The 18921-nt window shown below is 46.1% G+C and overlaps 7 protein-coding genes across 7 annotated transcripts; 4 read left to right on the forward strand and 3 right to left on the reverse strand.

Annotated features, from left to right (window-relative positions):
• Positions 1-357: 357 nt before the first annotated feature.
• On the forward strand, positions 358-1074 carry ASPZODRAFT_73831 (hypothetical protein; the record flags this gene model as incomplete). Its single annotated transcript, XM_022729924.1, has 1 exon — positions 358-1074. The coding sequence occupies one exon, from the start codon at positions 358-360 to the stop codon at positions 1072-1074; it is 717 nt and encodes a 238-aa protein (XP_022578086.1).
• A 1172-nt stretch (positions 1075-2246) lies between these two features.
• ASPZODRAFT_145931 (hypothetical protein) lies at positions 2247-2999 on the forward strand (the record flags this gene model as incomplete). The annotated part of the gene is made up of 3 exons (XM_022725129.1): positions 2247-2341; positions 2476-2723; positions 2782-2999. 3 exons carry the CDS (start codon positions 2247-2249, stop codon positions 2997-2999), a joined length of 561 nt encoding a protein of 186 aa, XP_022578087.1.
• A 1801-nt stretch (positions 3000-4800) lies between these two features.
• ASPZODRAFT_2114127 (hypothetical protein) lies at positions 4801-5273 on the reverse strand (the record flags this gene model as incomplete). Its single annotated transcript, XM_022727761.1, has 1 exon — positions 4801-5273. The coding sequence occupies one exon, from the start codon at positions 5271-5273 to the stop codon at positions 4920-4922; it is 354 nt and encodes a 117-aa protein (XP_022578088.1). The 3' UTR covers positions 4801-4919.
• A 4686-nt stretch (positions 5274-9959) lies between these two features.
• On the forward strand, positions 9960-11105 carry ASPZODRAFT_123222 (hypothetical protein; the record flags this gene model as incomplete). Its single annotated transcript, XM_022721355.1, has 1 exon — positions 9960-11105. One exon carries the CDS (start codon positions 9960-9962, stop codon positions 10953-10955), a length of 996 nt encoding a protein of 331 aa, XP_022578089.1. The 3' UTR covers positions 10956-11105.
• Positions 11106-12252: 1147 nt separating this feature from the next.
• On the forward strand, positions 12253-15209 carry ASPZODRAFT_28236 (hypothetical protein; the record flags this gene model as incomplete). The annotated part of the gene is made up of 4 exons (XM_022728123.1): positions 12253-12631; positions 12693-12902; positions 13498-14525; positions 14585-15209. 4 exons carry the CDS (start codon positions 12253-12255, stop codon positions 15134-15136), a joined length of 2169 nt encoding a protein of 722 aa, XP_022578090.1. The 3' UTR covers positions 15137-15209.
• Positions 15210-15255: 46 nt separating this feature from the next.
• Positions 15256-16431, reverse strand: ASPZODRAFT_2114135 (hypothetical protein; the record flags this gene model as incomplete). Its single annotated transcript, XM_022727762.1, has 2 exons — positions 15256-16317; positions 16363-16431. The coding sequence occupies 2 exons, from the start codon at positions 16429-16431 to the stop codon at positions 15649-15651; spliced, it is 738 nt and encodes a 245-aa protein (XP_022578091.1). The 3' UTR covers positions 15256-15648.
• Positions 16432-16675: 244 nt separating this feature from the next.
• ASPZODRAFT_73872 (hypothetical protein) lies at positions 16676-18294 on the reverse strand (the record flags this gene model as incomplete). Its single annotated transcript, XM_022729925.1, has 4 exons — positions 16676-16885; positions 16941-17390; positions 17456-17957; positions 18002-18294. The coding sequence occupies 4 exons, from the start codon at positions 18292-18294 to the stop codon at positions 16676-16678; spliced, it is 1455 nt and encodes a 484-aa protein (XP_022578092.1).
• Positions 18295-18921: the final 627 nt, after the last annotated feature.

Below are 18921 nucleotides of genomic sequence, written 5' to 3' on the forward strand. Positions count from 1 at the left end.
CCCAGGAAGTTAATCACTTGACTGACCCCTGGATTGAATCCTCAAACAATTCCTTGAGTATACTACCTCTATTAGCTTCATGGTTCAATAATTGATCATGCCGGCTTCTAATCAAGATCTTCCTCGTCCTACGTTGCGCGGCCGTTGACACGATATGGAGATGGTTGCCCTATCATTGTGCCCTAAGCCCTAGCCCTATATTCCGGATCAAATGGACTCAGACTATATTGGGCAATTGACGCTGACATCATAGATACCACCAGACTGCACCGGTTATAACTTGACATCTACCTACTCCTCTGTTCAAAAGAACTACTCATTTTCACCTTGCATTTCTCGTGATATCGAATACCTAAAATGGCCAACTATCTAACCTGGAAACCCGATCTAGGGAACCCCGAAAAGATCAACGCCCTTCAGAAGAAGCGATGGCGGTTTTGGGATGACCTTGAGCCTGAAATCAAACATGCTGCCAGTATCCACAGGCTGCTCCAGTGCGAATTCGAGCTGCGGGAGTGTACGCAGCGTGAGATGGCCCTCAAAGACAAGCTGGCGGGCTATCAGAAGAAACTTGACACTGAAGCAGGCCTGATTCAGGATATAAAGGTGGAGCTGTTACAGGAGAATAAACGCTACTGGGAACTGGAACTACAATGGTGGGTGGTGAGATCTGCCTTCCAGGAATGCCCATTTACTCATGGAGTCAACTTCTGGCGGTCACACCCGAGATGGTATATGCATCGTGTGCTGCGTGAAGATTGTGCAAGGAGAGGAGGATGCTGTAGACGAGGGTGTGGGTGCTGCTCAAATCGCCAGAATTGGCCAGACCGGGAATTCGCCGCGGGCCATTGCACTTTTGAGTGTCATTGTTGTGAGAATGCCAGGGGCTTTGAGCTCAGCCAGGAGAAGAAATCCTTCTACAACCAGATTTTTGATCTTGGTAAGGACAATGGGTATTTCTACCGGATTAGTCATTCCTCTTTGATGGGACTCATTCTATATAACGACGACAACCCGTTTGATCTTATTGACGACCCTCCACCAAATTACGAGACTTCTTCCAGGACATCTTGAAGAATTGGAGTAGTGAATACACAGAGATATACTAGTCAATGTGATATGGTTGCTTAATGTATACTAGGAAGGGTACCCTTGTCAGCCTGGCCCGTTGGTCCATATTTATTGAGGAGTTGTACTGTACAATCGTTGAACTCGGCTGCTCGCGATAAGAAGACCGTTAGATCGAAAGAGGGTGCCAAATATGACATTTGCATCCTTCGGGACTAATCAGGACATTTCCAAAGTCGTTACCAGATTCCTTCCTGAGCCTTCGTAAGCTTTCTGTCTGGCCACGGCTGCATCTCATTGCTTCCTTGTATTATAGCGGAAACCTTTATATCAGACATGCTAAAGCAGCTCCTTTGGTTCGTTTCTGTTTCATCTTCTTTATGGCCTCTATACTGATTTAAGCCTCTTCTTGGAATGACTATTTTGCCCGTAAGTTCTGGGTCCCATCTAAGCAAATAGGCGGGCATCAACCTCGGCCTTCTCGAAACAAAGGGTAAGGATATGGATCACTGGCAGAGAAGCATATCTTCCCCTCAGTGCAGAACTATTCCACGAGAGAGAGTTTACCTTCTCGTTCCTATGGTGCTCTTTGTTTTGAACGATACAACAGACGTTGATTATTGGTTCTCGGCTTCTCCAATCCCATCAAAGTCAAGTGAGCCATGAAGTTCAGCTCGCAAGCCTCGTCATTCTATGGACCTATAGAATGTGAAAGTTTTATTTCAGACTTGAAAATGGCTGGAGTTCAAATGCATAATCCCAGTTTATCGGCTCATCGCCCTCATTGAGAAGAATAAAAACTGTGTGCGTTACCATGCCCCCGCTTCCCCCAAGGCGAGAGATATAAACTGCCTGCCTCCTAGATACCTGCTCACACAAAGTCAAAGTAATCACTTCAGCACTACGATCACCGGCTTTCCTATCGTGCTTTTGTTCCTCATTTTCTCAAGTAAAACATCACAAATGACGGATCTGGGTCTCCTCGCTGCGCGCGTGGCAGATGATGGGCTCCCCTTGCCTTCCTTTGACGACTTCCCCCAGCCCAATACCAATGAAGATGTGTACTTTAAAGCCCTTGGGTATGAGGAAGCTAGGCCAGAAGCAATTGAGGCAGCCAAAGAGGCCGTGAAAGCTGCGGAAAATGCTCCTTCTATTTGGTTTCGGTTTTGAAGAAATACATGGATGAGGTGACCGAATACCGCCGTTGGATCAGCCTCCAATGGTGGCTGGCGGTCCTAAACCATTCTCAAGTTCCCAGGGACGACAGCGAACGGTGAGTTCGTTTCAGGAGCTCGTTCTGCGCTCGCGCCGCTGACAAGCAAATGAGGATGACTCCATGGTAGGTCTATTTTGTTTTTATTTCAAAGCGTGTGGCGGTCTTATGAAAGCTAAGATGGGGGCTTCTAGGCTTTCAGTAAGCGTGGATCATTCTGTGTCCAAGGAAATCAGATGCCCCCAACGTGATTTCCATGTCCAGCTTATCACAAAAGTGCTCGAGGGCTTTGTTGGCATTACTTCGACTGTTCTACAGGCATTGGAGGTCGTGCTGAAGGCGCTTGTCGATACCGCTCAGCACGCCACACAGGATAATGAGATCAAGACCATTGTCTTTCAGCGATACGAGTATATCCCAGCTGCAGAAACTGTCATGTCATGTATGAGCTTAAAACACCCTTGTCCAAGACGAAAAGGCGTACTGATATATGGGAATAGTCGTCCGTGTTGTATCTTTCATTTTGACCGAAAACCTCAGAGCGATCGGGAACAAGAAGACCGAAACGGAGATTGTTTGCAGGATTGAGTATAAAGAGTATGAAGCCATGTTCAGCAGCAATCAATGGGCTGGTATTACACTAATGATCAAAGATGTTGATAAGAAGATCATGCAGGACTTTGTCAAGAAGAGCACCATTAATTGTTCTATTAACTAAATATATATAAGACTCTAGGACTTTTATAGTTATCACCCTAAATAGTCTCTACTATGACCTGAATGTTTATTATAGTATATTTAAGTAATAAGACCTCAGAGGTAAATATTGATATAGGTTTCTTATTCATTTATTAAATTGATAAGCTATATATGACCACTAATCTAGTGTATCTGCTTAAATATTAGTGATAGATGTATTATATCACTAATGTAAACAGTGTGGGTAACTCATTAATACTATACTTTATGGAGACATGAATATATATCTTATTGGACATCACCTATAGGATTAAATTGATTAAGATTTCTGAGATGACTGTTGGAAAGAGGCACACTTTATCTCATGTTCTATTGCATTCTTCCGGGGGCACTGAAAGATGAAGTAAGCCACATAATAAACGCGGTCAATTCTCAAGAAGCCCTCGGGCTTAAAACAGCACCGCGCTTTGTGTTAGGGTGAGTGAGGGTGATATGGGTGAGAATCCTAGAGACTGGGGGTGAGAGACATAAGAACAGGGTGAGAATGGGTGAGAGGACCCATTACAGTATTCGCATTTAATATAAATAATGGTCTAGGGGCGCTCGTTGAGGCCTGCTGTTTTTTAATCATCTTTGTCCTTAGCTGGAAGTCCATGCTCCCAGAAAATATTCAGAAAAAGCTCGCCGAGGGGAACGCTTGTGCTGTATCACTGGACCTGGCCCTTACCCGCGGGTGACCCTCAGGGTCCCCACGTGGCTGATTTTAGCTAAAAAAAAGTCACGTTTTTGTCAACTTTGGATGTCAGATTGCTTAGTTACTCGACCTAATTGGGTAAAGCGTATCCTAAATAGGTAAGGCGTGGCTTTTGAGGGTCGATGAGGGTCGTTGAGGGTCACCCTCAAGGGAACCTCGGAGGGTCAGGGTAAGGGTCAGGATCAGTAAGGTTAGACCCTCACCCTTGGAGGTGCGGGTGGAGGTTCCTGATCTCAGACCCGCGGGGCGGGTGAGTGCCAGGTCTATATATCATATGGGTTCACCCTTGATTACCAGAACAACAGGAACAGGAAGAAAATACTATTTGCTATAAAAAGCTAGCACCGGATATGCTCCAAAATTACAAAAATACTATATTAAATTAGGTATTGTAAGGTCTACTAAAACCCATGTTTCTATTAATAGCCCTAATATATCATAGAGGTTATTTTATAATAAAGTAGCTATTAGCATCAGCACCAAGCTAATTCCTACCCAAAAATTAGCATCACTTATTAACCAAGCCGATTATTTTCCCATAAGGCTCTATATGACCTTTCATTTCCACATGGTTGGCAGTTTATCATATTTTAATATCCTTAATATATTATTAGCTCTAAGAGACTACATATGGCATATACCTACTCTCTAATCCATGATCTAGATGTCTCTTATATCAATCATATTAGCTACTATTGCTATGAATCCCAACCCAACCCCAACATTCCATTATGGGTCCCAAGAAAACCCAATTTTACATCACTTTTGCATAACTTTTATGTAGTTTATTGACCTTGGGATTTTTCTTCAACCTTATCACTCTGTCTTGCTTAAACCTTGGAACCCTGGAAGCGATTAAGGTCGGTCCATGTTTCCATTTTTAAAGAAAGAAAATTAAAGTTAATTCACCTACTGGTTAAGGGCAATAAGCTATAACAGGGGAAGTTTTATCACAGTAAATGAGTTCAGTAGCACCTATAATCTTAGTAAAACATATACCCACTTCCTTTCTAGCTTTATGAAAAGATATTATAATCTGGGTCTAAAAGTCCTCTGATAATTCTTCCGCACACATACTTAAAACACACTAGCACACATAGAGATAGAGAGAGAAAGAGACTTAAACACAAGAAAATTTGTTGCCACATCCCCCCCCAAAACCCTTTATAAAATCCTCCTGGAATCTTACAGGGCGGTCACCTTGAAAGAGTAGATAACCACATCGGAAAACCATTCTTCGAAGACTTCGCAGGTGCCGGTTCCGATCTCGGTACCGTACCAGATACCCTCCTTCTTACAGTCGGCGGCAGGGTAGATCTGAAACTCGAATTTGTCCTCATCGAACCACGCCTTGAGCGCGTGGATACGATAACCATCCTCCATGTCAAAGTTGAAGCACCCGGTCTCGGTAGAGCCTTCGACATCGTACAGCGAGTCGCTCGAAGTGCCACATGACTTGCTATGCCAGGCGAAGAGATCCCAAGCTGAGACGGTGTTGACAGCGGCCAAGGCAAAGAGGGCGGTCTGGAGGAAATGCATGTTTATTTGTTTTTGTCAAAGACGTGATGTAGAGAGAAGAATTGATGGAGATTGAAGGTAACTATAGTTTGAAAGGAATTGGTTGATCAGAATGATTGATGGGAGAATAAAGAGAATGATGGCAGTGGGCCTTTGGGGGGTTTTATATCAGCGACGAGCGCGTCCTCCTACCCATGGTGGTGTATTTACTTGGGAACATTGAACCCTTTGTTGTATTAAGAGACTAAGGATAATTTTCGGAGTGGGGCAATTCTTGGTTTTATTTATGAGTTGATACAAGTGTGCCGGGCGCAGGGGCCGGACCGGTCGCCACCTTCGGGGGGCCCGGGGGGGGAGGGGGGGGGGGGTAGGATGAGATGATGCTTCAGTTTGAGTATCATGGGAAATTTTGAGGTCTTATATATGTTATTGGTCTCTATTGTTCTCTATTCATGTTCCGGTCCTCAATAGGCCCTTCACTACATTAATAGGACTCCTATGAACCTAAAACACCTTTATATATATTGAATTCATCTCTTTATACTCAATAGGCCTGCTCAATAGGCCTAATTAATGGCCATATCTAATAGGCCTACAGCATACAGGGGTGGTTAGGTTTCTTTGGTCTCCAGTCCGATTCACCCGACATCTTGGTGGGGCCCCTTGAGCCCCCGAGCATAGCGAGGGTTACGGGCTCGTTATTCATGAGTTGATATTGCTGATAGTACAGTGCCCTTGTTCGTAGAGCTGAATCATATTAGCGATAGCTCGCCGCCTCCTTCAACAGGTTTCTAAGTGTTTTAATATTGGTTACAGGGAAGTACATTGGCTTAAGAGAACCTGAATATTACTGAAAGCTAGATATTGTTGTTGAAGTAAAATATGGCTATACTATACAGATCTATGTAATCTGCAACTTTTGGTTAGTGGAACTAGGGGAAAGTTAAAAAGCATCTTATTGAGCCTTTAGAGAAGTAGTTCAGACTCATTACCTATTCATTATGATTCCTTGACAAAGATATACTAGCTAGCCAGCTTTGTCTAGCATAAGTCTAAACTACAACCACAGTCCTCAGCGTTGCCCCATTGTGCTAAGCATTGTGGGGCAGGGGCTAAGCATTTTAGGGCAGGGGCAGGACTAGCTTCTTTCTAGCCCATGTTCAACTGTGTGCCCGATTAGGCTTAGCGTCGCCTTGCGTGGCGCGGCCCGCACCGCACAACCACCTGCTTCGCGTCCGAGCCGTAGCAGCAATAGCAACAATCAGCCATCTCTTCCCTTTCTAGGCCTGCTTGGCCAACATTTTTTCCTCATCAAGCTAGGTAGGTGCTATCGGGTCTGTACTGGTCGGGTGGTATTTGACAGTCCATCATGCCACGTCAGTCTTGGCACGGAATGTTTTTTCTTTGTAGCCATTACGTATGTGAATTGAATGACAGATGTATTTTCTTATACATTTGACATTCTTAGAGATAGAGGCCTCCTTTTTTAGTGCTCTATTCTTTGCTATTTCATTTGCAAATCATATTAGATGCTTGAATTCAGAGATCAAGACAGATTCCGGATAGTCCGAGTCCCTAGTACGCCCCGGGGCTGGCAATACATACATATAGGCATTTGCCGACTCGGAGCTCCATCCCGTACTACTAGTAGCCCTGCCCGGGTTCCACTTCACAATACGTATTGTGAACTTTCGGCTCAGGTATTAGTTAGAGCGGCCAGGAAAACTGTCAGCTCACCTATTAAAACCTGGCCCTTTAGATACACGCACTTTATGATATGAGATGAACTTTTAACTACTATGTAACCCCCTAGGCGCGATCCCTAGGTGATTCCCCAGGTGGTTCCCCACGTCCCTAGGTGATCCCTAGATGATCCCCAGGTGATTTCTCAATTTATTCCTTGATTAATTCCTCAATTTTTATTATATAGTTATAGTTAAATTATATATAATTAATAACACCTTATGAGAAGAGGAATATAACCATTTATATATAAATAAATATAATTAATATTATAATAATAGGCTTTAAATATATATATATATATATAATAACACCTTATAACTCTAATAATTAAGGAATCAATTGAGGAATTAATCAAGGAATCACCTGGGGATCACCTACTCTATAGGGAACCACCTAGGGAACTACCTAGAGAACTATCTAAGGGATTAGTTAATCAAGAAATTAGTTTATCTTATGTCATAAAGTGCGTGTATCCAAAGGGCCAGATTTTAATAGGTGAGCGAAGAGTTTTTCTGGCCGCTCTGATACCTGAGCTGGGCCTCCGATACCTGAGCCGAAAGTTCACAATATGTATTGTGAACTGTAAACCCAGCCCTACCCTGCCCTGAGAAAGTAGAGTCCACCCTACATACCTCGGCTATACTATCCAGAGACTCGGATAACAGAATACAAATTACACCGGGATGATCCCTTGTAGCAAATAAACTAGTGGATGATCGGAAACACACTCTGATTATCGGAGATGCCTGTTCGATTGAACGGAAGTGGTGGCACTTATAGTCTAGTGTTTTGCCCCATATGCATACGTGTGCCAGCTCAAAAAATGGAGAATGCGCACATGTGTAAGAGAATTCCTTACTCCGGCCGATTCAAGCTCATCGTGCCCAGGTGGAGATATTGCCCACACATGCAGTGTGGACGTGACATTTGAAGTGGAAGTAGCAACGTGATTGCTGGCCGAGCGGCACACCCAACTAAAGATACCTCAATCAACCCCAATTGATTCAAATGTTCGACAAGATATAGCAATATTTACATACATTGATATGATGGCCAATCTCACTACACCCACTGCACCTTGGTGTAGCTCTAAGAGCTGGCTGATTCCGCTGAATAGAGAATTTATCTTGGGCGTGCGATTCAAGTTGAACCACAGCCCGTTCTATAGCTGCGTCAGTAGCTAGCCCTTCAAGTCTTTAGCCTGCAGAAGATTGTGGAGACGGACATCGCCGGTCCCACTCTAGGGAAAACCAAAATGAAAACCAATTTGCACTAGTACAAGAATCAGGAGGAGAGAAAGGCAAGCCCTCCTCACGAGTCACAGGGTATCTGTCTAATTGGTCCTAGGAGCTGTAAGACGATTGCTAGATTCGGGTAGCACCGGAGGAATAGGTGAATCGGATAGATATCGGCAGGGAGTCAGCACAGTAATATTGTAGGGTCTTCTAGTCAAAGACTAATACTTGAGGAACTTGGAACCCAGGGCCCTTGTAGGCCTGATAAATAGTAGATTGCCCCGCAGTTTACTGCCTTGGGCATCATCCAAGATCGTCAGGCTATCATACCGAATACCGTAACAGAAGGCAGCTTGCCGAATAATATCCGTTTGCTTCCTTTAACCATAGGGTCCCGAGAAACATATTCTCGGTCTATACTTCAATAATAGATATATACAAAAACTTTCTCTTATTGATATCTGTGAATATCTAAGTCGAAGTGGGTAGTATATCAGATGATTGATTCCTTAGTCTGTAACCACTCTGTTTAACTGTCGGGGGGGAATTTTAATATACGGGAGATCTAGAGAGTCTATAATCTGTCCACTGACTGTGGCGGAAGACTGACAGCTATTATCAACTTAAGCTTGTACAAATTTAATTCTATTTACTCTAGTGTCAATAATATAAAAAGGGGAGATAGCTCGTTAAGTAGTTTCTTCAGATCCATTCGCTCCTGGTCATAACTGGGAACAGGAGCTATTCTTTTCCCGACTCTTCTTCATCTGTAGTTATCCGTTCCTCTTCGCTCTTAATAGTTTCTTCTTTCTTCTGGGGGGAATATATATATACATTAATTATATATATATTTTTTTTTCTTTAGATTATAGTTTTATTTAGTTGTGCTAGGGGTAAGTAGGGTATATCTTGATTATATAGTCCTTCTTCCCACACCAAAAGCATCTTCCCTCCTTTCGTCAACGTTCTATCTGTTTATCATCTATCCACTTCACCTTCTTCTTCTTATCTGTAGGAGCGATCTCTGTTCTCTTCGCTACTACTATTGAGGTCCAGTCTATTTCATCATAACTAGGGGACTTACATACTGTCCTTAGCGCAGTCTTTTATATTATAGGACTCTTTTTACAACGCCAGTTTAGGGTATTACGATCGGTTGGGATTTTATATAATCGTGCTACAAGGTCTCTAAAGGTACGGGGTATACCACCACGGCTTATAAGATCGGTAGTTATATCGTCGTTGATTACATCTAATAGTATTTGCCTTTTTGCCTTATCTGGCCAGTTTAATACACCAGCATCCACAAATTCTTTCTGAAGGTAGGGGAGGAACTTCTGGAAAGTAGTCGAATCCCCCTGTCGAATCTGGTGTAATTATCTTACTGCGCAAGCTTGCGCGTTCGGGTCACTGTATATATTCTCCAGGTATGAAAGGAGTCCTTCGGGTATATGTGTTTGTCGGTATATTTATAAAAATATATAAGCAATATACCTCAGTACTAAATATATGACCATATAGGGCACTATATAATGTCTTGACATTTAGAAGCTCAGTGGTCTAGTCAAACAGCTAATATATAGAAATAAATTATAAAAATAATACATATGCATTATTAATAGCCGATCAAATATTACTAGATCACTAACTCCTGGTGAGCTAGTATTGCGAGTCCCACCATTTGGGGCCAATTCTCAACAATATTTGCTTCTACCAACAACCCATCATGGACAATTCCATTCCTCCTCTCCCCAAAGAGCGCCTCTCCTTCTCCCATCGCCTCAGCTGTTTCCTCTTCCTCTGGCTGCTTAAAGCCCTCGCTGCCCTCTACCTGCTCTACCTCCGCCTCATCCACCGCCCCCAACCAGGCACCCAACCCACCCTCACCAAGCGCTATGCCTGCCGCCCCAGCCTGGAAGCTCGCATCTTCTTCCCGCGCTCCTACAGCGCCGCCCAGCGCCCGCTGCTCCCGCTCTACCTGAACATTCATGGCGGCGGCTTCGCGTTGGGCGACGCCACCGTCGATGACCCCTTCTGCAGCGCCTGGGCCGCCCGCACCGGTATGCTGGTCGTCAGTCTCAACTACCGCAAGGCACCGCTGCACCCGTTCCCCACGGCCACTCTAGATGTGGCAGAGGTGGTCCGCGGGGTGCTGGCAGACGCCTCCCTCCCTATTGACCCCTCACGTATTGTTATCGGCGGCTTCAGCGCAGGCGGCACCCTCGCGCTGTCGGCCTCGCAGCTGCCCGGTCTAAAAGGCCGGATCAAGGCTGCGGTGGTCTACTACCCCATCGTGGACTTTAGTCACCCGCCTGATGAAAAGCTGGCTGCCAGACCGTACACAGACGGTCCTTCGGAGTCGCTGGAACGCACGGCCTGGTGGCTGGACTGGGGGTATGTCAATGTAGGCCAGAATCGGCGCGATCCGCTGCTCAGTCCGGTGTATGCGGCGAGCGAGGAGCTGCCGCCGTGGATCTACATGGTTGGCGCGCAGTGGGATATGCTCCGGTTGGAGGCACAGCAGATGATCCATGCATTGGCAGGGCTGGAGGAGAGAGTCGGCGCGGAGCAGGAGGAGGACTTCCAGGTCGGCAGGTATAAGTGGACGTTGGCCAGGGGGTGTCCGCATGGGTTTGCCCATAAGTCAAGGCAGAGCGAGGTTACGCGGAGCATTTACGAGGAGGCGTATCAGTGGTTGAAACAGGCTCAGATCCTTTCTTAGGCGTTGTATCCAGCTGGGGTAGTATATTCAAGTAACTGGCAGTATAGCAGCTGGAATAGTTATGCATATTATAATCTTACTTTAGATTATACCTATTACCAGAGTTATTATATCTCTACCTATTTTAGGCTGACCCGCGAGTAAAGCTGGATCATACAGAGTACTACTTATTCACCTTAATCGTCTCTCTGCACACGCACTGATAAAATCTTATATTATATAGAATTTTAATATCCATAATCATACTAGATTTAACAGTACCTAATCAGCTTAGATAAAGCATGATATAGTGTAGAACAGTACTATTATCTATTTTATGGCACACTTTTATGATAATCCTGCTATAGACTAAGAGCTATGCTGGGAGAAAACAGCTATCTAGTTAATTTTCATATTTATCTATCAACTATAAATGCCTAAAATAGAGACCTAATCATGCAGAAAAGCCACTGTGATGGTTGAACAGCGGTGCAAGATGGTGTAGGGAGTGGAATAGGCAGATGGCTAGTCAGTTGGGTACTATAAATAGTATAGGAGTATATAGGGTGCATATAGTATAGAGAGAGATATCCATCTTAGAAGTATAGATCTATACTTCAGATTCAGCACAAATCTCTACTATTAATATAATAAAATATTAAGTCTATTAGAATATAAGGTAGTTTCAATATACTATCTTCCTCTTACTATAATTAGAGGTATAATAATAAGTGGATCTCATAAGATGTGAATTCTAGTCTATGCACTTAGAGCATATGACAGACCTATTGATTATTCTGATTTACTCTACTACTGAAATATCTATGCTGTTAATACAAGGCTGAAGGGTTGTTCCCATCCTTACCCTGGATCCAGCGCCGAGGCTCAAACCTGCAGGAAGGACTTTAAGAATCAGGCTGTGCCTACAATTGGCATACCAGAGATGCCTCCTGCATAAAGTACACCGTCTAGCGCCAACAGAAACACCTTCATGATTGAATTCAACACTTTATAGCAAGTGCTTAAGCGCTCGATCTTGATCTCATCTGGATTCTATGTCGCCCTCATGGTTTCAGATTCAATGTCTGCTCCAGATTCATAGGTTAGCAGTGATTTCCTCTACATCAGCCGCAAACCCAGGACTCCTAACTTATTGAAACAGGCAGACGAGTTTTGAGAGTGATCTATTATTTAAGTCTATTGTCCTGTCTTGCTGGATTTGCAACTTCTCAATATCAATTACCCTAAGATCTACCCTGAGGCCTTTCTTTTGAACCTATTTGCTCCATATCAACTTCATCTAAATCATGTGTTAAACATGCCCTCCCCGTATGGTCCTCCCAGAAGATCCCCTGAAGCCGGTAACCGAATGGAACGCAATTTGAGGGTGCGGTACGCCAATGAGCAGTGCAATCTGAGGATGGCATACGCCAATGAACAACGCAACTTGAGAATTGAATACATCAATGAACAATACAATCTGAGGACAGGAAGGAATAATGACCACCATAGACAGCGGGCGATAGCTGCTCCTCCGGGGGGATACGGCCCATCGTCTACCCCTAACCATCACCATAGGGGCCACCACAACGCAAGCAGACACCAGCCTCCCATGCCTTACCTCCAGCAAGGCCATCGCCATGTCCCAGACGAAGGGCGTTGGATAGTTTGCTCCCAGCAAAGAGCCAGTGCAAATGGTAAGATAACATTACAACCATGTATCAGAAGCTATCCACTGAATCATCACTATTTCGACAGCCATCATTCCCAGTGCTCTTATCCCCACCCCCCGCCGAAACACGTCGACCAGGTTGGGCCCTGTTTCCGGGGTGTTGAGGGATGGTTTGGGCGGTGAATGGAGGGTGTGGAGTTTGAATGCTACTCATACAGCTGATGGGAATTTAAAGCTATATGCTATACCGCCACAGGCCCTGGCATATTGGTTTGCCGGTGTCACCGGTGTCACCGGTGAGATTTATGATCTACGTGGAAGAAAAACGCGCTTCAGGGGGAGACAGTGTTCGCAGGAGGTGAAGCTCAGGGGAGGGCATCGGCATCAGGAAGGCTATTTTCTTATACATGGTGTACGGCCACTCAACTGAGGCGTGTGCTTTTCTCTTGTTTATGATCTGTTTATGATTAAATTGTTTATGATTGAATCTGTTTGTAATTCAGTCTGTTTATTAATTCTTGTCATATATGGAAGTATATATTATTGAGTATGGAACCTCGACAGTTATCTACTTATGTGATGTCATTGGATTTAGGCCATCAGCTTTATTACCATGGTAGGAACTCCTCTTGGTGACAGCTAAGCAAAAAGACACGAAATCAACTGATCCATATCTAAAAGGCAGGCAGTTATTCAAGTACAGGTGGTCACATGTAGAGAGCTTGAGGAAGGTACGACCACCCTGGGTACCTTCCGGCAGGTTCTGGCAGACTTCTCTCTACATCGCCATTTCTGCTTCGCTTCAACCACAATCTGTTGAGGTATGTGGAACATACAGAGCTCCTTCTCTATTAGATGCTGATCTGTGGTGATATCCTGAGAAATTAATAGTCTCCGTCGAGTCCACGATGGCCGAACGTGCAGAGAGTGCAGCAAAGCGACGGAAGATCGAGCCTTTCCCCTACCCTCCCATCCCAGCAGTCGATCAGGACAAGCAGAACAACGTGTCCGACCCGAATTACAACTTTCCTTTCAACCTCCGTCTGATACCGCTGACCCCTTCGAGCGAATGGGCTCTGTCCGAGGAAACGGCCACATTTCAGGCAACCATGGCGATGGCTGTCGACGCCAACAATGAGGCGCTGGTGAGGAGCTACCACCCGGCACTTGCCTCCTTTCGCCATGTGTGGGTGTCCGAGTCGGTGTTCGGGTCCCCCGTCTGGCTGATCAACGGTCCTGCTCAGCAGGTCGAAGCTGGAGGAAGGGCGATCCATCTTTTCCCTGCCGACTACAGCGACCTCCTGCCAACAGGCGTGATCAGACCTCGGACGCCGCGTCCGTCGCAGAGGCCATGTTTCACACGCGATATCAATCCTCGGCGATTCTTTACCGCTGGGGACCTGGATGTGATGCGGGAGATGTTCCCAGACGCTGTCGGTGTGCAGGTCTTGGTCGCAGGGTTTATAATCGTTCTGTTTGAGAAGATGAGCCAGGTTAAAACTGCGTATAAGCAGGCTTGGCCGTGCGAAATTGGCGGGATGCGGGCCTTCTTTGACGTGCAAAACTACAGCTGCACTGCAGCTTCCCTTGCAGCTGGAATGGAAGTCGCTGGCCACGCCAACGACGACGAGGATTTCTCCCAAGCCGGATGCATGGGCCTGAGACTGCGATTGTCAGATGGGTCAAGCGCCATCACCACCGTCACTCATGGATTTGTCATTAATTCGAGTGGGTCTCGGGTCTCGCAAATGGGCGTTTGGTTCCGCAACTTCTATGGCCGGGTCAAGGCCTCACTCATGGGCTATCGCCCAGCCCGGGTGAACGCAGAGGAAGTCACCCCCCCATACCTTAGGTCTTCGGATAAGCTTACCAACTGTTCGATCGGCAAGAAAGTGTGGCTCGCAGCAGCTCATCAGAAGGTAAACCTCAAGTTGAGCTGGCAATCCTATGGCCTTGTCTACATTACTGATGGCGCTAGATCGGCACCATTACGCGAACCTTCGATCACCCGAGTGCGTGCAAGCCCTACCCCATCGGATACGACCACGATCTCTCTCTCATCACTGACGAGTCTCTCCCGGAGGTGACGAGTCCACCAGGGTACCCTCGGGTGACTGGTTGGGGCGATTACTCTGCCGCGCTGGAACAGCAGGCTGTCTATACCGTCTCCCACCAAGCTGATATCGACAAGTGGCGCTCCATCGAGGGCACTGCGGACGGCACCCTCTACAAACGAGTGACTGTTCTAGGCACCGGATACATTTGGAACAGAGACTCCCGGTCTCAGAACAGCTTCCTGCTTTGGCATACCGGGTCGTCCCTCTCCCCCGCGGACGGCTGGTCCGGCTCCCCGCTGTGCCTTGGACGTCCACACGATGCCACTGCTAAAGCGTTGGTTTTCCAGAACTTCCAGAGCCTGTGTCGGGTGGGTGGAGATTTCCCGGCCGAATGCCAACCCACCTTGATCAAGGCTGGGTTCGTCCTGCCCACTGAGATCCGGCAGTCCCAGATAGAGAGTGGTGACTTTTGAAATTCCAGACCAGCCCGGTCAGGCGAAGAAGCTCAACTGAATCGTACCGGCGTATTGTCTCGGGATTTTGAGGAAACGTTATGAAATTGTGATTGTCTCGGTAATCTGGTTACGTTCTTGTTGCTTCAAAGTATGTCTTAATTCATGTTGCTCTCTTATGATTCTGTCTTGTAGAAAAAATGTCCTATTGACACACCAATGGCTTCATATAATCATCAGGACACTTAGGTATATAACTACTACTTTCAATGGCAGGTATAATAGACTCAATCAACGGCCAAGTATAGAAGAAAAAAACATACAACAGTAGGGATTCGCTGGTGGTCACCCACCCAACTACTAACCTACCGGCGTGTGGCTTGAGTACGGCTGAGCGGACGGGAAGCCCTATTTTCCACACCCTGTGGTCGTATGTGATAGAATAGTGTAGAAAGAGAATTATATAGGAATTTCAACTATCTCTTGCCTCTAAAGCATACTGTCAAAGGGCCCAGTCTCATTGTGAAGGACTGTCATTCTCTCGACTCTCGACTAGGACGACTGTCGCTGAACGCAAGACTGAGCTTGCGGTAATCCCACCGACGAGAGAAGACAAGGACAAAAGCCAAAGCCAAGACAGGCACGGTCAGGATATCCAGCACACCAAAGAAGACAGCACCCCCCGTGACGCCAATCCGGTGAGTAGCATCCGTCAAGGCAAACGCCACCGGGTACAGAACCCAGAGAAGATTCAACCAGACAGAGAGAAAGAGGTAATCCCTCTCCACGCCGAGGAGGGCAGCAGCCTCGCGACTCTCGTTGAGCGTGCTCATGGCCAGAATCAACCAGGCAAACGTCCCAAAGGCGAAAAGCCCCCATTTATGCACCGAGGAAGTGTACGCAGCGACCAGATAGGTGCCGACCCAATAGACCGCCATGGCAATATTGCAGATCATCGTCGTCCATGAAACACCAGCAAGAAGGCCGAAAGCAAGTGCGAGAGAGGGAAAGGATACAGCCCAGTTGATATATTTCGCATAGAAGACTTGGCGGCTGACTTGTTCGTCAGTCACGGTCATCCAGCCCAGATTGGCGGCTTGGGCATAGTATGTGCTGGCGCCGAGGAGCAGGATGAAGCTGAACAGGTAGTGGAAGACACGGTCACTTTCTTTGGCTGTGAAGGAGAGGGTGAGGAGACCGAGCTGATGTTGTTAGTATTATATATGGATAGAAGATACTAAACGTACAAATGAAACGACATATATGCCTGTGACGGCCCAGAGAAAGTCGGATCCATGGCTTGAAAGAGTGTCCATGATGAGGGAGTATAGAGTATAGAGAGAAGAAAGAGTGTAGAAGAGAAGAAGAGTAGGAGAGTAGAAGAGATGAGACTTTATAGTGAGCCGGAGAATCTATTCTGTGAGATATTCTCCGACTGTTTCTCCGAACGGAGAATATAATACAGCAGATGGATGGCAATTAATAGATAGATGGTTAATAGAAAATAAATAGAAAGTCAATAGAATAATAAACTAACTAGAATCATAACTATTGAAATATCTATTCTACTGCAGTGAATAAATCGACGGTCTTGGAGATACACGACTTTGGCAAGAGATCCAAATAGCTTTGTTCATGGTTATTCACATTCCTCAGCTCGCGGAAGATATAGAACAGTTCCTGGATACGCCTCTGAAACGGCTCCTCCTGCATATGCTCGTATAGAAACTCGGCGGTAAGGAAGAGCGGAAGAGGCATCAAGGGGTGTATCTGGATTCGTCAGTACGGAGTATATTCAAAGCTATAATCTATGTCTAGTGGATACCTTTGAAAAAGGCAGGTCTTGCAGTGTGGCAGCAAGACGGATGATATTCGTCGACGCCTCCAAGGCTCGATGGTCAGTCTGAGCAGACCTCGTTTTACAAAAGTAGACGACTGTCGCCTGGCCGAGAATGTTGGCAAAGAGTAATAACGGATCATAGATTTCATTCGGAGAGGGATACGAGTGCATAATTTCCAGTCTATTCATCAGCAGACCATCTAACCATTGCCTCTGGACCTCACAGTCTGGCGTTATATCCCCGTATGCCTTGGAGATATGATACTGTTGGCTCTGCAACAAGCCACGGCCACAGATGGTCGCCAGGATCAAGCATTCGTTGAAGGCAGAGCGGACCGTGAGACTCTTTTCTGTCATCGCTTCTGATAGAAACGGTCCTGGGTCATGACGTCCACTTTGGAATACTTCATCGGGGGCAGGCAACCGTGTGCAGATCTATATTAGAGGGAATATTAGAAGAGGACATGTTGGAAATAGCAGAAATCAAGACCATGTCATACTATATGCTCGTTCAGAGTAATAGGCCAGTCATCACGGATGCTGATGAGATGGTCAAGAAAGTAGGCCATCCAGAATACCCTTCGTCTCTCCTCGACCTCGATATCATCCGTGGTCTCACCCTTTTTATCAATTTTGTCAATCTCATGATATCGCATAGCCTGTACAAGTCGGAAAGCTTGACCCGCACTCATCCATGCCTTGCGATGATATGTGCGCATCGACTCGAAGACCACGACGAGAACCCACGCCTGAGCCAGTTCGCGACTATCAGTCTCGTTGCTGTCTTGGCTCAGGTATTCCAGCATCTGCTTGGTCTCCCGATACAACGGCTCGATGAGCTCACGGAATTGAGCAGAGAGCAGGGCTGCCAGGGTCCACATGGCGTATTGTAAACATCGCCGTGAGGGTGTCTTGCCATTATTGGATCTAGACCAGGCCAGGTATCGTCGTTGATGAAGAATCGGAATCGACGGATGCACACGGTCAAGATATAATTGGTCCCTTCACATTAGCTATAAATACAGGTGGGTAGGCGGGAATCTCACAATTCAGCCTGTATCAAATTCGTAAGGGGAAGAGCAGATGGTATTCCCTCTGTGGCTGTAGCAGTACTGCTAGTGCTGGTACTCTCCACATCTGTGTTCCCCTCTAACAAAGCCTCTAGATGACCAAGCCGCTCCTTCAAGGCCTTGAGATGGCCCCTTTTCGGGCCCCGAACACCCCGCTGCGTCGTCACTTGGCATCGCGTCTCTGTCTCTCGACACACGCTGCATTGCGGTTGTTGGCCGTCGCAGCGTAGTTTACGCCGTCGACACTCGTCGCATGCCTGTCGTGCCATCTTGTATCGTGTAGTCTTACCTGAGGTTGTGTTGGTCACTTGAAGTCATCAGAAGTCATCTCACTTGCTTATGTAATGTCCTAATCGGGTATGGGAGATGCAGCGGATACATAGATACTCCGAAAAGATACTCCGACGGAGTAATAGATAGGCCGATAATAAGACCAGACTGCCACTGAACGAACCTATGGTTATTCTTTCGTTTTACATCAGGAAATGCAGGAGCTGGATAGAGATTGTCTGCCATACTACAGGAGTCTTTAGACTCCCCGCAATGCTGAGCGAGAGAGCGTGAGTGTGTCCATCTTCATCACCACAATGGACCCCAAGTTTTATGCTATTATTTCTAAAAATGAAAAAATAAGTTACAAATATGATACCCCTGGTCTTCATAGAATATGAAAATTAATAGTATTATATAATCATCAATATTTAAGAGAGCATCTGTTAGAAGCTGAAGAAAAAGGCAGCCTGTCCAGCCCCAGTATGTACAGCCCCAGTAATTTCATATTGGCCAGTATGTCCAGGCTGTCTAGGAACCTCGGTGGTAGTAGTGGCGGTGGTGGTATCAGACAAAGGTGTGCCGGTGAGAACGCAGGGAGAAGAGCGAATGCTACGGACTGGAGT

Source organism: Penicilliopsis zonata (assembly GCF_001890105.1).
Source record: "Penicilliopsis zonata CBS 506.65 unplaced genomic scaffold ASPZOscaffold_18, whole genome shotgun sequence".
Lineage (NCBI taxonomy): Eukaryota > Fungi > Ascomycota > Eurotiomycetes > Eurotiales > Aspergillaceae > Penicilliopsis > Penicilliopsis zonata.